General features: G+C 35.2%; 1 protein-coding gene across 1 annotated transcript in view; it reads left to right on the forward strand.

The window, feature by feature from the left end:
* The window catches only part of F7 (coagulation factor VII), an 81245-nt gene that overhangs the window by 53452 nt on the left and 14577 nt on the right, over nucleotides 1-13216 (forward strand). The window contains exons 2-7 of the mRNA XM_074192080.1: nucleotides 2183-2241; nucleotides 5613-5773; nucleotides 6651-6675; nucleotides 6772-6885; nucleotides 8275-8415; nucleotides 11006-11115. Of these exons, the coding sequence (XP_074048181.1) occupies nucleotides 2183-2241; nucleotides 5613-5773; nucleotides 6651-6675; nucleotides 6772-6885; nucleotides 8275-8415; nucleotides 11006-11115 (610 nt within the window). The remainder of the gene's footprint in view (nucleotides 1-2182; nucleotides 2242-5612; nucleotides 5774-6650; nucleotides 6676-6771; nucleotides 6886-8274; nucleotides 8416-11005; nucleotides 11116-13216) is intronic.

Genomic DNA, 13216 nt, shown 5'->3' on the forward strand with positions numbered 1-13216 from the left:
TATCACTAATGATAAAAGAAATGCAAATCAAAACCACCTTGAGGGTTCATCTCGCATTCTGCTAATCGGCAAAAAATGACAAAAAACGGCAACCATCAATGTTGGGCAGTTTGTGAAAAGATCAACACACTAATATATTATTGGTGTGGCAATGAAATGGTAAAAAATTTTTGGAAGGCAATTTGGAATTATGCAAATAAAGGGACTAAAATGTCCACATGCCAAAATATTTATAGCAATACTTTTTATCATGGCAAAGGTTGGAAACATAATAGATAACCATCAAATGGAAAATGGCTAAACAAGCTATAGTACATGAATGTAATGAAATATTACTGTGTTGTAAGAAATTATGTATTATAATGAATACAGAGAAACAGATCTCTAAGAAAACAAAATATTAAGTGACTAAAACAATATTATTGGAAAAGACAACCATACATACATGTACACAAATCTAAAGTGAATATTGCAAAATTATATAGATTAAGCATGACTTAATTAAGAGATGTGAGATAATAAATCAAAATCTTTATGGAGTTGGGAGATCCACAGGTTTTATACTTTACACTTTTTTCAGATTATTTTTAATGTATTGATCAACTAGATGCACTGATTTTTTCCCCTCTTCTTTTTTTTTGTCTTTAAAATATACTATTTGTTATATGAATGGCTCTCAAGAAGGAGAAAAGGGAGGATACTGGAGATAATTACAATCATGTAATGAACCAAACAAAAACAAATCTGGAAGTAAAAGGGACAAGAAAAATGAGACGTAGACTGGATGCAATGGAAAGATCTAAGGAAGTCCCTGTTTTTATAAGTCTAGGGAAACCTAAGCATGTTAGGAGGCTAATGATATATAGCACAAGTATCCAACATTTTAGCTCTTCTGATCTGCATCATCTAGCAAAAACTTGTCAAGGGCCGCATCGAGAATTTAATATTTATTTATGCCTACAATGTAACCCATATTACCAGTGAGTATAGTAATAAAATGTAGTAATGCCACATGAATTGCTTTATAGAGATTCATGCAACCCATGGGTTATACACACTTAAATTATATAGCTTATCTTATTCAATATATGTAGACAACCCTGTGAAGTAATTAATAAACAACATTACAGTTCCCATTTTACAAAATAGAATGTACATATTAGTAAAAAAGATAATTTCCACAATCCCAAATGAAATAGGCCAAGCCTAATGATTCCTACAAGCACAAATTTCCCTTTGATCTCATTTGGAGGTCTCTGATAAGAGTGAGCAGCAGAGGTGGTTTAGAACTCAACCCTTAAATTAGTTTGTGGGATTAATATTATTCCTACTTTACACAGACAAGAACTCTGTGGGAGGAATTGAGTGACCATCTCTGTTAAAAGGCTATATCGTTTTCACCAGGACTTGAAACCACATCTTAGTCCAAGTGAAATTAAAAGTGCTCATCTCTAAGAACCTGGAATTCTCATTACTAAAAAGAATAATTATTTGTGCCTTAAAAAGTAGGGATTGATGTTTGTATCTCTAAATTAATGTTAGATTATAACATCAACACATAATTTTATTAAGATCTCCTTACTACTCTAAAGAAACTGTTAGAATTAATCTGATGATGATGATGATATTTGTCCTTCATTCTCAAAGACCATGTCATCAGGGAAGTGATGCCATGACAAGCACATGAATTGGATTTGATTGAGGGGATACTGTGCTAAGTCACAAGCCATACTTTCTTCTCCTGAGCCATCTGGTCCAGTGGCCAGATATGAATCAGGACAACTGGAGATGTCTCTGGATGGGAGGCAATCAGGGTAAAGTGACTTGCCCAAGGTCATACAACTACTAAGTATCAAGTGTCTGAGGTTGGATTAGAACTCCTGTCCTCCTGACTCCAAGATCAGTGTTCTATCCACTACACCACCTAAATACCCTTAAAATTAAGTTATCTCCTAAGAGAATGCTGATAAGTGCAGCTTCCAATTCTGTATTTGTAAAGCTCTCCCATTTCCCTAATAGTCCCCTATTCTCCTCCCAACCATACACACACACACACACACACACACACACACACACACACACACACACCCTTTGAAGTGGAAAACTTTGACCCAACAGTTCTGTCTGGAATGTCAACAGATGGTTAGGAAACTAACATTGAGATCTTCGTCATGGTTTCCAGGTTCTTCATGGTCCAATTTGTCGGCTTCATGCTCGTGCTTCACCAGTCTCTAACTACAGGTATGTTGCAGGAAACATTTTTATTTTTATCAAACTTTTTCTTTCTCTGTTTGTCAAATAACAAATGAATGAAGGAGAGCACAGCATGAAAAGAAAATTCTGGGTCCCTCAGCACCTTCCAAAAGTTAATCTTTATTCTGTGTATTGATGTCCACCCACCAGGAGCATTTGCTTACAAAATGCATATCTAAGTGTACCCACAGAAGGAAAACAAACAACTCCAAAAAGTATTTTGTGATTTTTTTTTCCCCCTTTTAACTCTAAATGATGCTTTTAGTGGACTAGAAAGCATACTGACATCTCATTTAATTTGAGGAAATTTTTCAATGAGAAAACAGAAAAAAGCTGCAACAACAATAAAAAAGTCATCAATTATGATGGGGTTTTTTAAAATGTCATTTACTGCAAAACTGAGAAGTCAGTTCTAAGCTGTCAAACATATAACAGGGAACAAATTGACCATTTGCTGTGCTCAGGATTCCCAATCTTTCATCACCAAATCTGGGAAGAAAAGATTTGTCAGTGCTGAGTGATTAGCCATGGCCCCTCTGGCCTGGAAACAACCCAGCAAACTCATTTTCTTGAGATATTTACTTTTATTTTTCTTTAAATTTCATTAAGAGAAATATGAGAACAAAACTTAACCTTAAGTTTACAAATCACTTTCTCTGTAGGATTTCATGGATGTAGGAAATCTCTAGATGAATAAAGTCCAATTACAATGCAGGTCAGCATTTTCTCTGCAACTCCCAGATTAAGGAAGTTATCTAGTACACAGAAGTTCAGTGACTTGCCCAAAATCACAAAAGCATATATGTGGGAAAGATTTAAATTAGCAGATGCCAAATGAAGTGAGCAGAACCAGGAAAATACTGTACACATTACAGAAACACTTGTGTTTCTATGATTGATTTTGGTGTTTTCAACAATACAGTGATCTAAGACAATTCCAAAGGACTCATGATGAAAAATGCTATCTACCTTCAAAGAAATAATTGATGGAGTCTGAATGCAGATAAAAGATTACTATTTTTTCCTTTCAGTATTTTTCCTGTTTTTTTCTTTCACACCAAGACTAATATGACAAGATGATTTACATAATTGCACATCAATAACCTATATCTAATTGTTCACTATTTCAGGAGGGGGGGAGATGAAGAAAGGGAGAGAGAAATTTTAGAATTCAAAATTTTTCTTAAATGGATGTTAAAGATTTTCTTTGCATATAACTGGGGGGAAAATAAATATTATTAAAAATAATAGGGGCGGCTAGGTGGCGTAGTGGATAAAGCACTGGCCTTGGAGTCAGGAGTACCTGAGTTCAAATCCAGTCTCAGACACTTAATAATTACCTAGCTGTGTGGCCTTGGGCAAGCCACTTAACCCCATTGCCTTGCAAAAACCTAAAATAATAATAATAATAATAATAATAATAATAAACTCAGTATGTGAAGAAAAGGTGGGAATTAAACCTATATCTCCTGAGATCAACTCTATACACTTGAACACTTTCCAATGTGTTTATTATGGAAGGTATACCAACACGTGGTAAAAGGAGCATTTATTTCTTGTGGTGAAGTTAATGACTCAAATTTCACTTCCTTGGAAACAGCAAACACCAAACCCTTTGTCAGGTACCTCTCCTATCACAGCATTCCTAGGTGGAAGCTGTATTCAACATGTTTTTATCAGAGTTAACAAGTTAATTAGTCAACAAGTATGTATCGATCACCTCTTTGTTAAGTACTGAGCTGGGTATTATAAGGGTCAAAAGATGTAAAATGTAACACAAATAAGTCTAAATGAGGTATCAGGTGGTTAGAGATCTAGTTCAGGATTTACCATAAATAGGGTGACCTAAGGCAAGTTATTTCAATTACCTTTCTGTGCCTTTACTTCCCTGCCTGTAAAATTAGACTTCAACTTGATAATCTCTAAGATCTTCTTCTCTAATGACCCATAAATCTATTTTAAGCATTTACTTTAGTTTTCCCAATTACATCTAAAGACAATTTTAACATTCTTTTTTTAGCATTTTTGATTTCCAAATTTTCCCCCCCTCCCTCTCTTCTCCTTGAAATGACAAGCAATTTGATATAGGTTATACATGTGCAATCATGTGAAACATATTTTCATATAACTCTAAAGAAGCATTTTGGTCCTTTATCCTTAAGAGAATTCAATCTATCTAAGAATATCAAAGGAAAACACAATTTCATTCTACCATTATATACTAGGAGGCATATGAATTAGCAGGAGAACAAGATAGGCAATAAATTTAATAAAAATAATACTCTTGCCAAATAATAGTCTTTCCTATAAGAAACATCCTGCCTTTGCCTCAAGCAATTTTTCCAACTTTATTTCACATTGTTATGTCAACTAAAACAGTCAAGAGCAACACAGCTTAGAGTACAAATTCATTTGCAAAATTTTGGAAAATGTGATGGAAATATTATAAGTAACACCTCAAAAGTAATAAATGAGGAACTCAGAGGAAAAACAAATAAGCAGAAGCTTAGTGTGTAGACAGGTTGAGTCTCATAGATCAAAGTAGAAAACAAATTAAAAACAATACAGAAGAGGTCTGCCAGTGTTTCTATTGCCTTAAGATAATGGATTTAACTTGCATGAACTGATGCTGAGTGAGATGAGCAGAACCAGAAAAACATTATACAGACTAACAACAACATGAGGTTGTTAACCATGATTAAACATGATGGACTTGTTCATTCCATCAGTGCAATAATCAGGGACAATTTTAGGGGATTTGTGATGGAGAATCCCAACTGTATCTAGAGAAGAAATTAATAGAGACCAAAGCTTATTATCTTCAATTTTTAAAAGTATTGTGTATTATGTAATTTTGTTGTCTCAAATGTTTTCTTTCTTCCTTTGGATCTGATTCTTCTCTCACAACACTCAATTTTGATCTATGCTTATCATGGATGCAAATGTAAAATCGATATCAGATTGCCTTCTATTGGGGGATAAGGGAAAGGAAGGGAGGGAAGGAGAAAAATTGTAAAACTCAAAACCTTGCCAAAAAATGATTGATAGAAACTACCATCATTGTATGTAATTGGAAAACAAATAAAATATTTGTATAATAAAAAATATACTGACTTTAGAGGTTCAGGGTTCAAGTGTAATCTCACTTTACAGATGAGGAAGTTGAGATCTAAAGGTGTTGAGTAAATTGTCCAGGGTCACATACAAATAAGCAAGGGCTTAATGATAGGGTTTATTGGACTGGATCAGATTGAATTTTAAAAATAGTGATTAATGCTTACTTTTTGCACAACCAATAAATTTCTCCAGCACCTTGGTGGGTTAAGAAGGCAAGTCATTCAAAGATTTTTATTTTTCAGTCTTTCTCCATAAGGAGGAAGCCAACAATGTCTTGAAAAGAGAAAGAAGAGCTAACTCTTTCCTTGAAGAGTTGAGATCAGGTTCTCTGGAGAGAGAATGTATTGAAGAAAAATGTTCATTTGAGGAAGCCAGGGAAATCTTCAAGAACAATGAAAGGACAGTAAGTGGACGATCATTTGCCTAACTTATTTGTTTTTTTCTATGGAGATTTTTCCCTTGCTTTTCTGTTTTGTTAAGTTTCACCTAAACCTTGTGTAGATATTGGAAGATATTTTGATTATCATCCCAGCCCTCTATATGTAGATACCAGAGAGGAAAATAATATTTCATACCTTTCCAGCCCTTCCAACTATCATTTTTCTTCCCAAGAAATGTTTTACTTCGTCATAAATAGGGACACATTTTGCTTTACAAATGTGCTCCCACACTGCAAGACTGCAGACCAAAAATAGCAATTATCACCAAAAGCCTAAAGGATTCTGGGTACATAAGTAAAAGAGTACTATGCAATGGAGAAAAGTATTAACTTAGCAGAGAGGCCTGGATCAGTCAGAGTTTCCAGGTCTTAGAAATAGATCAGCCCCAGGGGACTTCTCTTGGGGAAAATTTTATAAGGAAATTAAATTCAAAGGCATTATTTTTTTCTACAGCTACACTTTCACCATTGTTTACAATTTATCAAAACTATTCTCTCCTTCCTTTTTCTGACAGACATATTTACATTGTAGAATGTACCTTTGTCCCTCAGGAAACATGAACCTTTTCATTGATGTTTGGTGGGGAGGGGAGTAAGCATGTATTGCCTCTAGTGGCCATCAAGGACTTGAGAGGAGAATTCAATCCAACTCAATAAACTCTAAAGTGTCTGCTTTGTAGAAGGAGCTTTATACTAAGCCTCTGTATATAGAAAAGTAAATATTTTCAAGGACACACACACACGCACACACACGCACACACACACACACACACACACACACACACACTCTGGTTTTTCAGTGAACCTCTCCCTTACAAAGTATCTCCTTTTCTTTTCTCAGCAACAATTTTGGATTCAATACAATGGTAAGTTGGTCAAGCTACAATCTTTGTAGTTCATCTCTTCTTTTCTACAACGTCCTCCCGCTCAACAAATTCTTTCATGCCCCCTGTTTTCTACAGATGACAACCAATGTGCTTCAAATCCCTGCCAGAATGGAGGAACCTGTGCTGATGAGTTCCAGTCCTACATCTGCTTCTGCCCTGTGGAGTTTGAGGGCAGGAACTGTGAAACAAGTTAGGCACTATCACTCTAAACCATTGCCCCCCTTAGATGTGTGCCAGAGTCGAGTTTCCTTCTTCCCAAAGCATGAACACCACATACTGTCCCTTAGAATGTTGCTTTCAGAGAATGACCATTATGGACAGGACAAATATACAACTGGTCCCTGACAGACAGGAGAGGAATTTCCTCTTCTGAAATAATGTTAGAGTTAGTTGTTCTCCATTTGCTCCTATCAAAACACTGTGGTATATAGCAGAAAGAGGTTTTGACTTAAGAGCCAAGTGAGACTTGGATTTGAATATTTTAACTAAATGGATGAAAATAGCTAAATGATTTAACCCCTCTAAGCCTCAATTGCCTCATCTGTTAAATGGGGGATCAAATAAGCTACCTAAAGTAAAATATCAGCTATTGTTATTAATAGTATTATTGTTGTCAATGGAAAGGGACATTATTATAAGATAACTTCATTGGTCTGGATCTCACTTTTCTAGGTCTCTGATTTATCCAGCCCCTCTTTCTATATACAGTTATTCCTTCTGCATTGTTGAGGTTAGGAATGTGGTAGCCTCTTCCCCATACTAAAAAATTCATATAAAATTTTTTGAGCTTCCTTTTGTATCAGTGAAGAAGTTTTACTTTTTACAACGCCTTACTGCAAAATTTGCGTTAAGTATTTGGTCACAGACTTTGTCATCTCTTGGCCCTCACATGTCATCTGGAGTTTCTGAAAAATTCTTCCTAAATTTCCATTTATTTTCTTATGGTCACTCATGATATAATGAAACTGCAATGAAGAAAGTATTGATGTGGAAGGTAACTGTATAAGCTATGTTTGCACTATGGAGTCTCCTGAATTCCTCAGTCAAACAAGAACATTCAGAATTTGGAACCATACACCTATTGGAAAGGTTCTTACATGTGAGCCGTGGCACACTGAACTGGCTCCCCACTGTGACACCCCTTTCCAACTGTGTTCCCATGCTAAGGAAATGTTGTGAGCTTTCTCTAGCCATCTTAATATTCATGTTTCTAGGTCTTGCCCTGGGCCTCATCGATCTAGATAGGTTGCAAGTATGTTTGTAAATATTTAACAATGGACTGGATTTGTTGGGGGGGGGAGAACTTAAGAAGGACACATTTTAAGTGTGTTAAGTTTCATTGGCATCATTAACATTTCTTCTATTACTTTAAGTCCAAACAAACAAAACCATAAATCAAACCCTGATGCTGGTTTCTGGGGAATAAAAGCTTGCCCTGAAAATTTAACAACCAGCTCTTGCCAACTGCTATTAACTGGCCATGTGTTCTTTGCCACAAAAAAAATTTTGTGTGACAAAGATTGACTCTCTTTGACTCACAGTGTGTCCTGAGCTCACATATTCCCTTCATATTCTCAGGCAAAGACAGCTTGCTGATCTGCAGATTTGACAACGGAGGCTGTCAACAGTACTGTACTGATAACCCTGAAACCATACGCCACTGTCATTGTGAGCTGGGCTATGCTCTAGCCCCAGATGGGATAACCTGCAATCCAGTAGGTATGAATCCACTTTCAGAATCATCAGAAACCCCTCCTCAGAGAGGTGTTGAGATATTAAATGATTTGCTCAGAGTCACACAGTATGTGTCAGATGCAAGATCCAGGACCTTCTAACTCTGAGGCTTACCTACCTACCTTGGCTTTGTCTTGCCTGAATTTGGGAAACTTAGGATGACTAAACTTTTGAGGTTGGTATATACCAACAACTCTCATGCCTTCTTGACATCTGATCCATCCTATGATAGGAAGCTACTCCCTGAGCTGTATTGCTATAGGAAACTGAATCATTCCTTCAGAGAATTCCCTACCTGTTGTTATGCTACACCCCACTTGTCAAACATCACCCAAACTTTAAGTCACCTGCCTTTTGTCTTTCCTCCCCCAAATAAAGAGTCATAGATTCAGCTCAGCAGAACAAGAACTCAGGACTGAGGGTTACTGGAAGTCAGCAATCAGGTGGCAAAGTGAATAGATATCAGGAAGATCTGCCTTAGATATCTACCAGCTGAGTAACTCGGAACAAAATACTTAACCACTCCCACTTTGAATTTTCTCATCTGTAAGATTGGGGTAAAAAGAGCATCTACTTTATAAGATTGCTTCGAGAATCAAATGAGATAATTTATATAAACTGTTTTGCAAGTCATAAAAGGCAAGCTATAAATGTTATTATATTTTGCTATAAATAATAATGACATACCATAAATAATTAGATTTAGTATTTCAGCTACCTTATAAGTTGTTGGCATTTGGTTGATTGTTTGGCTAGGCTCCATACCTAACATTGTATGTAAGGGGAAAAGAGTGATTATAAGCTCTAATCAACAGGTTTGGAGCACAAAAATCACTCATAGATTTAGTATGTTTATAGTATGTGTTAGTTTGTTTTCTGTTAAGGGGAAAGGGGAGGGAAGAGAAGGAGGGAGGGAGAAAAATGTAAAACCCATAACCTTGTTAAAAAAAAAGATTGGTGGAAACTATTGTTGCCTGTAGTTGGAAAAGCAAATAAATAAAACATTTAAATTAAAAAAAAAACAAAATCACTCATAGACCTTTATTGATAAGATGAAACAACAAATGAATTCATCAGATTAGCAAAATAATTTTATTACACTATAGATTATATGTATCAAGTGTGCAAACCTCAGATTTCCGCATAACTTAAGAACAACTTTTTTACCAAAGTTTCAAACATTGCTTGCCAAGAAAAAAATAGTTTACCTGGAAAAAAATGCTAAAGTCCAGACTTATTCATTTCTTCTTTTTTTTTTTTTTTTTTGGTTTTATTGCAAAGCAATGAGTTAAGAAACTTGCCCAAGATCACATAGGTTAGTAATTATTAAGTGTCAGAGACCAGATTTGAATTCAGGTACTCCTGACTCCAGGGCGGGTGCTGTATACACTGCACCACCTACTTCCCCCCACCTTATTCTTTTCTTTTTTTTAGGCTTTTGCAAGGCAAATGGGGTTAAGTGGCTTACCCAAGGCCACACAGCTAGTTAATTATTAAGTGTTTCAGATCAGATTTGAATCCAGGTACTCCTGACTCCAGGGCCGGTGCTTTATCCACTACGCCACCTAGCCGCCCCACACCTTATTCATTTCTTAACCTGGTTTGGTTCTTACTGAAAAATTCAACTATGATACAAATACATTTCTGCCAGCTTTGTACATGGAGGAAATAATTCTGTCCTTCTCCTCTATAGTTCTATTCTTCTCTGTAAACACAAATCAAAATATTTCTCCCTGGCCATCACTGTTTCCTTCATTAAAATATAAGATCCTTGAGGGCAAGGACTGTCTTCACTTTTATATTTATAACCCCAAACTTTGTATAGTAAGAACATAATGAATGCTTTTCATTCATTCATTCTGAATATTAGAGGGGGAAAAAAATCAGTGATGATCTGTACTTCCAAATTCAGAGGTGTTAGGTTGAAGACTTTAAGGTATCAGCATAACAAATAAGAATGCTTATTTTTTTTTGCTTCTAGTACTTAATAGCATGGGGTAGCTAGGTGGCACAGTGGATAGGGTGACAGGTCAGGTGTCAGGAAGATTCAGTTTCCTGATTCAAATCCAGCCTAGTTGTATAATCCTGGGCAAGTCACTTAACCCTATTTGCCTCAATTTCCTATTTGTAAAATAAGCTAAAGAGAAAAATTGCAAATCTTTCCACTATCTTTGCTAGGTACTGGCAAAAAATTTCTTTGCCCAGAAAACCCCCAAAAGAGGTCACAATAAAGTCAGACACAACTGAAAATTACTGAAAAACAATAAATGTGACTTTGGCTAATGTCTCACTGGGTCTCAATTTCCTCATCTTTAAAAATAAATGTTTAGTACTAGGTCCCTTCCAGCTACAGCTAGGTTTATGACCAGAGGAGAGGAAATGCTGAGGTTTGAATTTAGAATTATACAGATTCTGAACAGTGAAGCCAGGATGGAACCTTACCACCTGCCTTTAAATACATTGCTCTTCCCACTATACTATACCATGCTGCTGCCTCTTGTCATGTGTGGCATCATATTTCTCTATTCCCTCTGATTCAACTACTAATTTGTCATTGGTTCATTGATTCATACAGTTGACTACCCCTGTGGAAGAATTCCAGTTCTGGAAAAGAGAAATGGAAGTATGCCAGAAGGCAGAATTGTAGGTGGTTATGAATGTCCTAAAGGAGAATGTCCATGGCAGGTGAGAATACCACTAGTCTAATTCAAAATTAGTTCCCTGACCTGAAACATTTTTCTTTTTTTATTGTTATATTTACTTTTATTTTCTTATATTTTCTCATCTCTTTTTTTATTTTTCCAATTACATGTTATGAAAGTTTTTCTTTACTCACTTGCATATTTATAAGTTAAAAATTTTCTACCACCCTCCCAAACCACCCTCCACGCAGTGGTGAACAGTCTAGTAAAAGTTGTACAAATTTATTTGTGCTTAACATGTTTATATTTTAGTCATTTTGTGTCATCATTCTTCATTATAAGCCTATTCTTATAGATTCTCTGGTGTTTGGTTATCAGGGCTTTCTGATGTAAATAAATTTCCTTCTCTATCATTTTAAGTCTTACTCCCACTCCTGTATACAAATCAAAACAAACTTGTTTACATTATTTCAATATTAACCAAGAATTTTATATGCTAAATCTAAATCTCCTCTTCTACCTTTGTTTACTATATCCTTTATGTTCAAGTCCATGATTCAAGTCCATGATAAAGTCAGGTATTTTATCCAGAGGTGAGTCATTCAACGAAATAATCTAGGTTCATTTGAGCATCCATTTCATGGGCAACTAAGTGTCAGAGTGACTAATGTACTTATCCTGGATTCAAAAAGAACTTAGTTCAAGTTTGGATTCAGATATTTATTAGCTGTATGACCTTGGACAAGTTACTAAGCTTCCATCTGTCTCAGATTCTTCATTTATAAAAAGATAATAATAATAGTCCCAGGGCTGCTCTGAGGTTAACAATAAAATAATATTTGTAAAGTGTATTGCAAAGCTTAAAGTTGCCATATAAATGCTATTATTATTATTAGTATCACATTGCTTTCCTTCCAATCTGGCCCCTTAAGGTCCTTGCAGCTCATTTTCATAACCAATTGGAATTTTCTTTGTTCTACTTTCAAGACAGGAATGATCCTGGAACTGAACAGAGTACAAAACAATAGACTCTCTAAATATTCAACTCCATATTTGAACTCTAAGTGAATAGTTATCATTCTTTATTTTTTCCAATTATATGTAAAAATAATTTGCAACATTCATTTTTATAAGATTTTAAGTTCTAATTTTTTCTCCCTCCTGTGTTTCCAATCCCCTTTCCAAGACAGCAAACAATCTGGTATAGATTATACATGTAAACATATTTCCACATTAGTGATATTGTGAAAGAAGAAACAGAACAAAAAGATAAAGTCATGAAAACAAAAACAGGGAAAAATAGTATATTTTAATCTGCATTCAGACTTCCTAGCTTTTTCTCTGCATGTGGATGGCACTTTCCATCAAGAATCTTTTGGAATTGTCTTTGATCATTGTATTGTTGAGAAGAGTCAAGGCAATCATAGTTGACCATCACACAATGTTGCAATTAATGTGTACACTATTCTTTTTACTTCCCTCACTTCTTGTAAGTCTTTCCAGGTTTTTCTGACATCTGCCAGATCATCATTTCTTATAACACAATAATATTCTATTACATTCATATTCCACTATTTGTTCAGTCATTCCACAATTGATAGGCACTTCTTCAATTTTCAATACTTTGATACCACGAAAAAAGCTACTATAAATACTTTGCCATTTTTAATGGTATCTTTCTGATACAGATCTATTAATGATATTTCTGGATCAAAGTGTATACACAGTTTGATTGCCCTTTGGACATAGGTCCAAATTGCTCTCCAGAATGTTTGGATCAGTTCACAAATCCCCCAACAAAGCATTAATGTCACAGTTTTCACATATTCCCCCTCCAACATCTGTCATTTTCCTTTTCTGTCATATTAACCAATCTGATAGGTGTAAGGTGGTACCCCAGAGTTATTTTAATTTTCACTTCTCTAATCAGCATTTTTTCATATGATTTTAGATAATTTCAATTTCTTCATCTGAAAACTATCTATTCATATCCTTGACCAACTGGATAATGATTTGTATTCCTATAAATTTGACTCAGTTCTTCATATATTTTGAGAAATGAGGCTTTTAACAAAGACAATGGGAAAAAAATTGTCTCCCATCTTTCTGCTTTCCTTCTAATCTTGCTTACATTGATTTTTGTT

Source organism: Macrotis lagotis, chromosome 6 (assembly GCF_037893015.1).
Source record: "Macrotis lagotis isolate mMagLag1 chromosome 6, bilby.v1.9.chrom.fasta, whole genome shotgun sequence".
Taxonomy (NCBI): domain Eukaryota; kingdom Metazoa; phylum Chordata; class Mammalia; order Peramelemorphia; family Peramelidae; genus Macrotis; species Macrotis lagotis.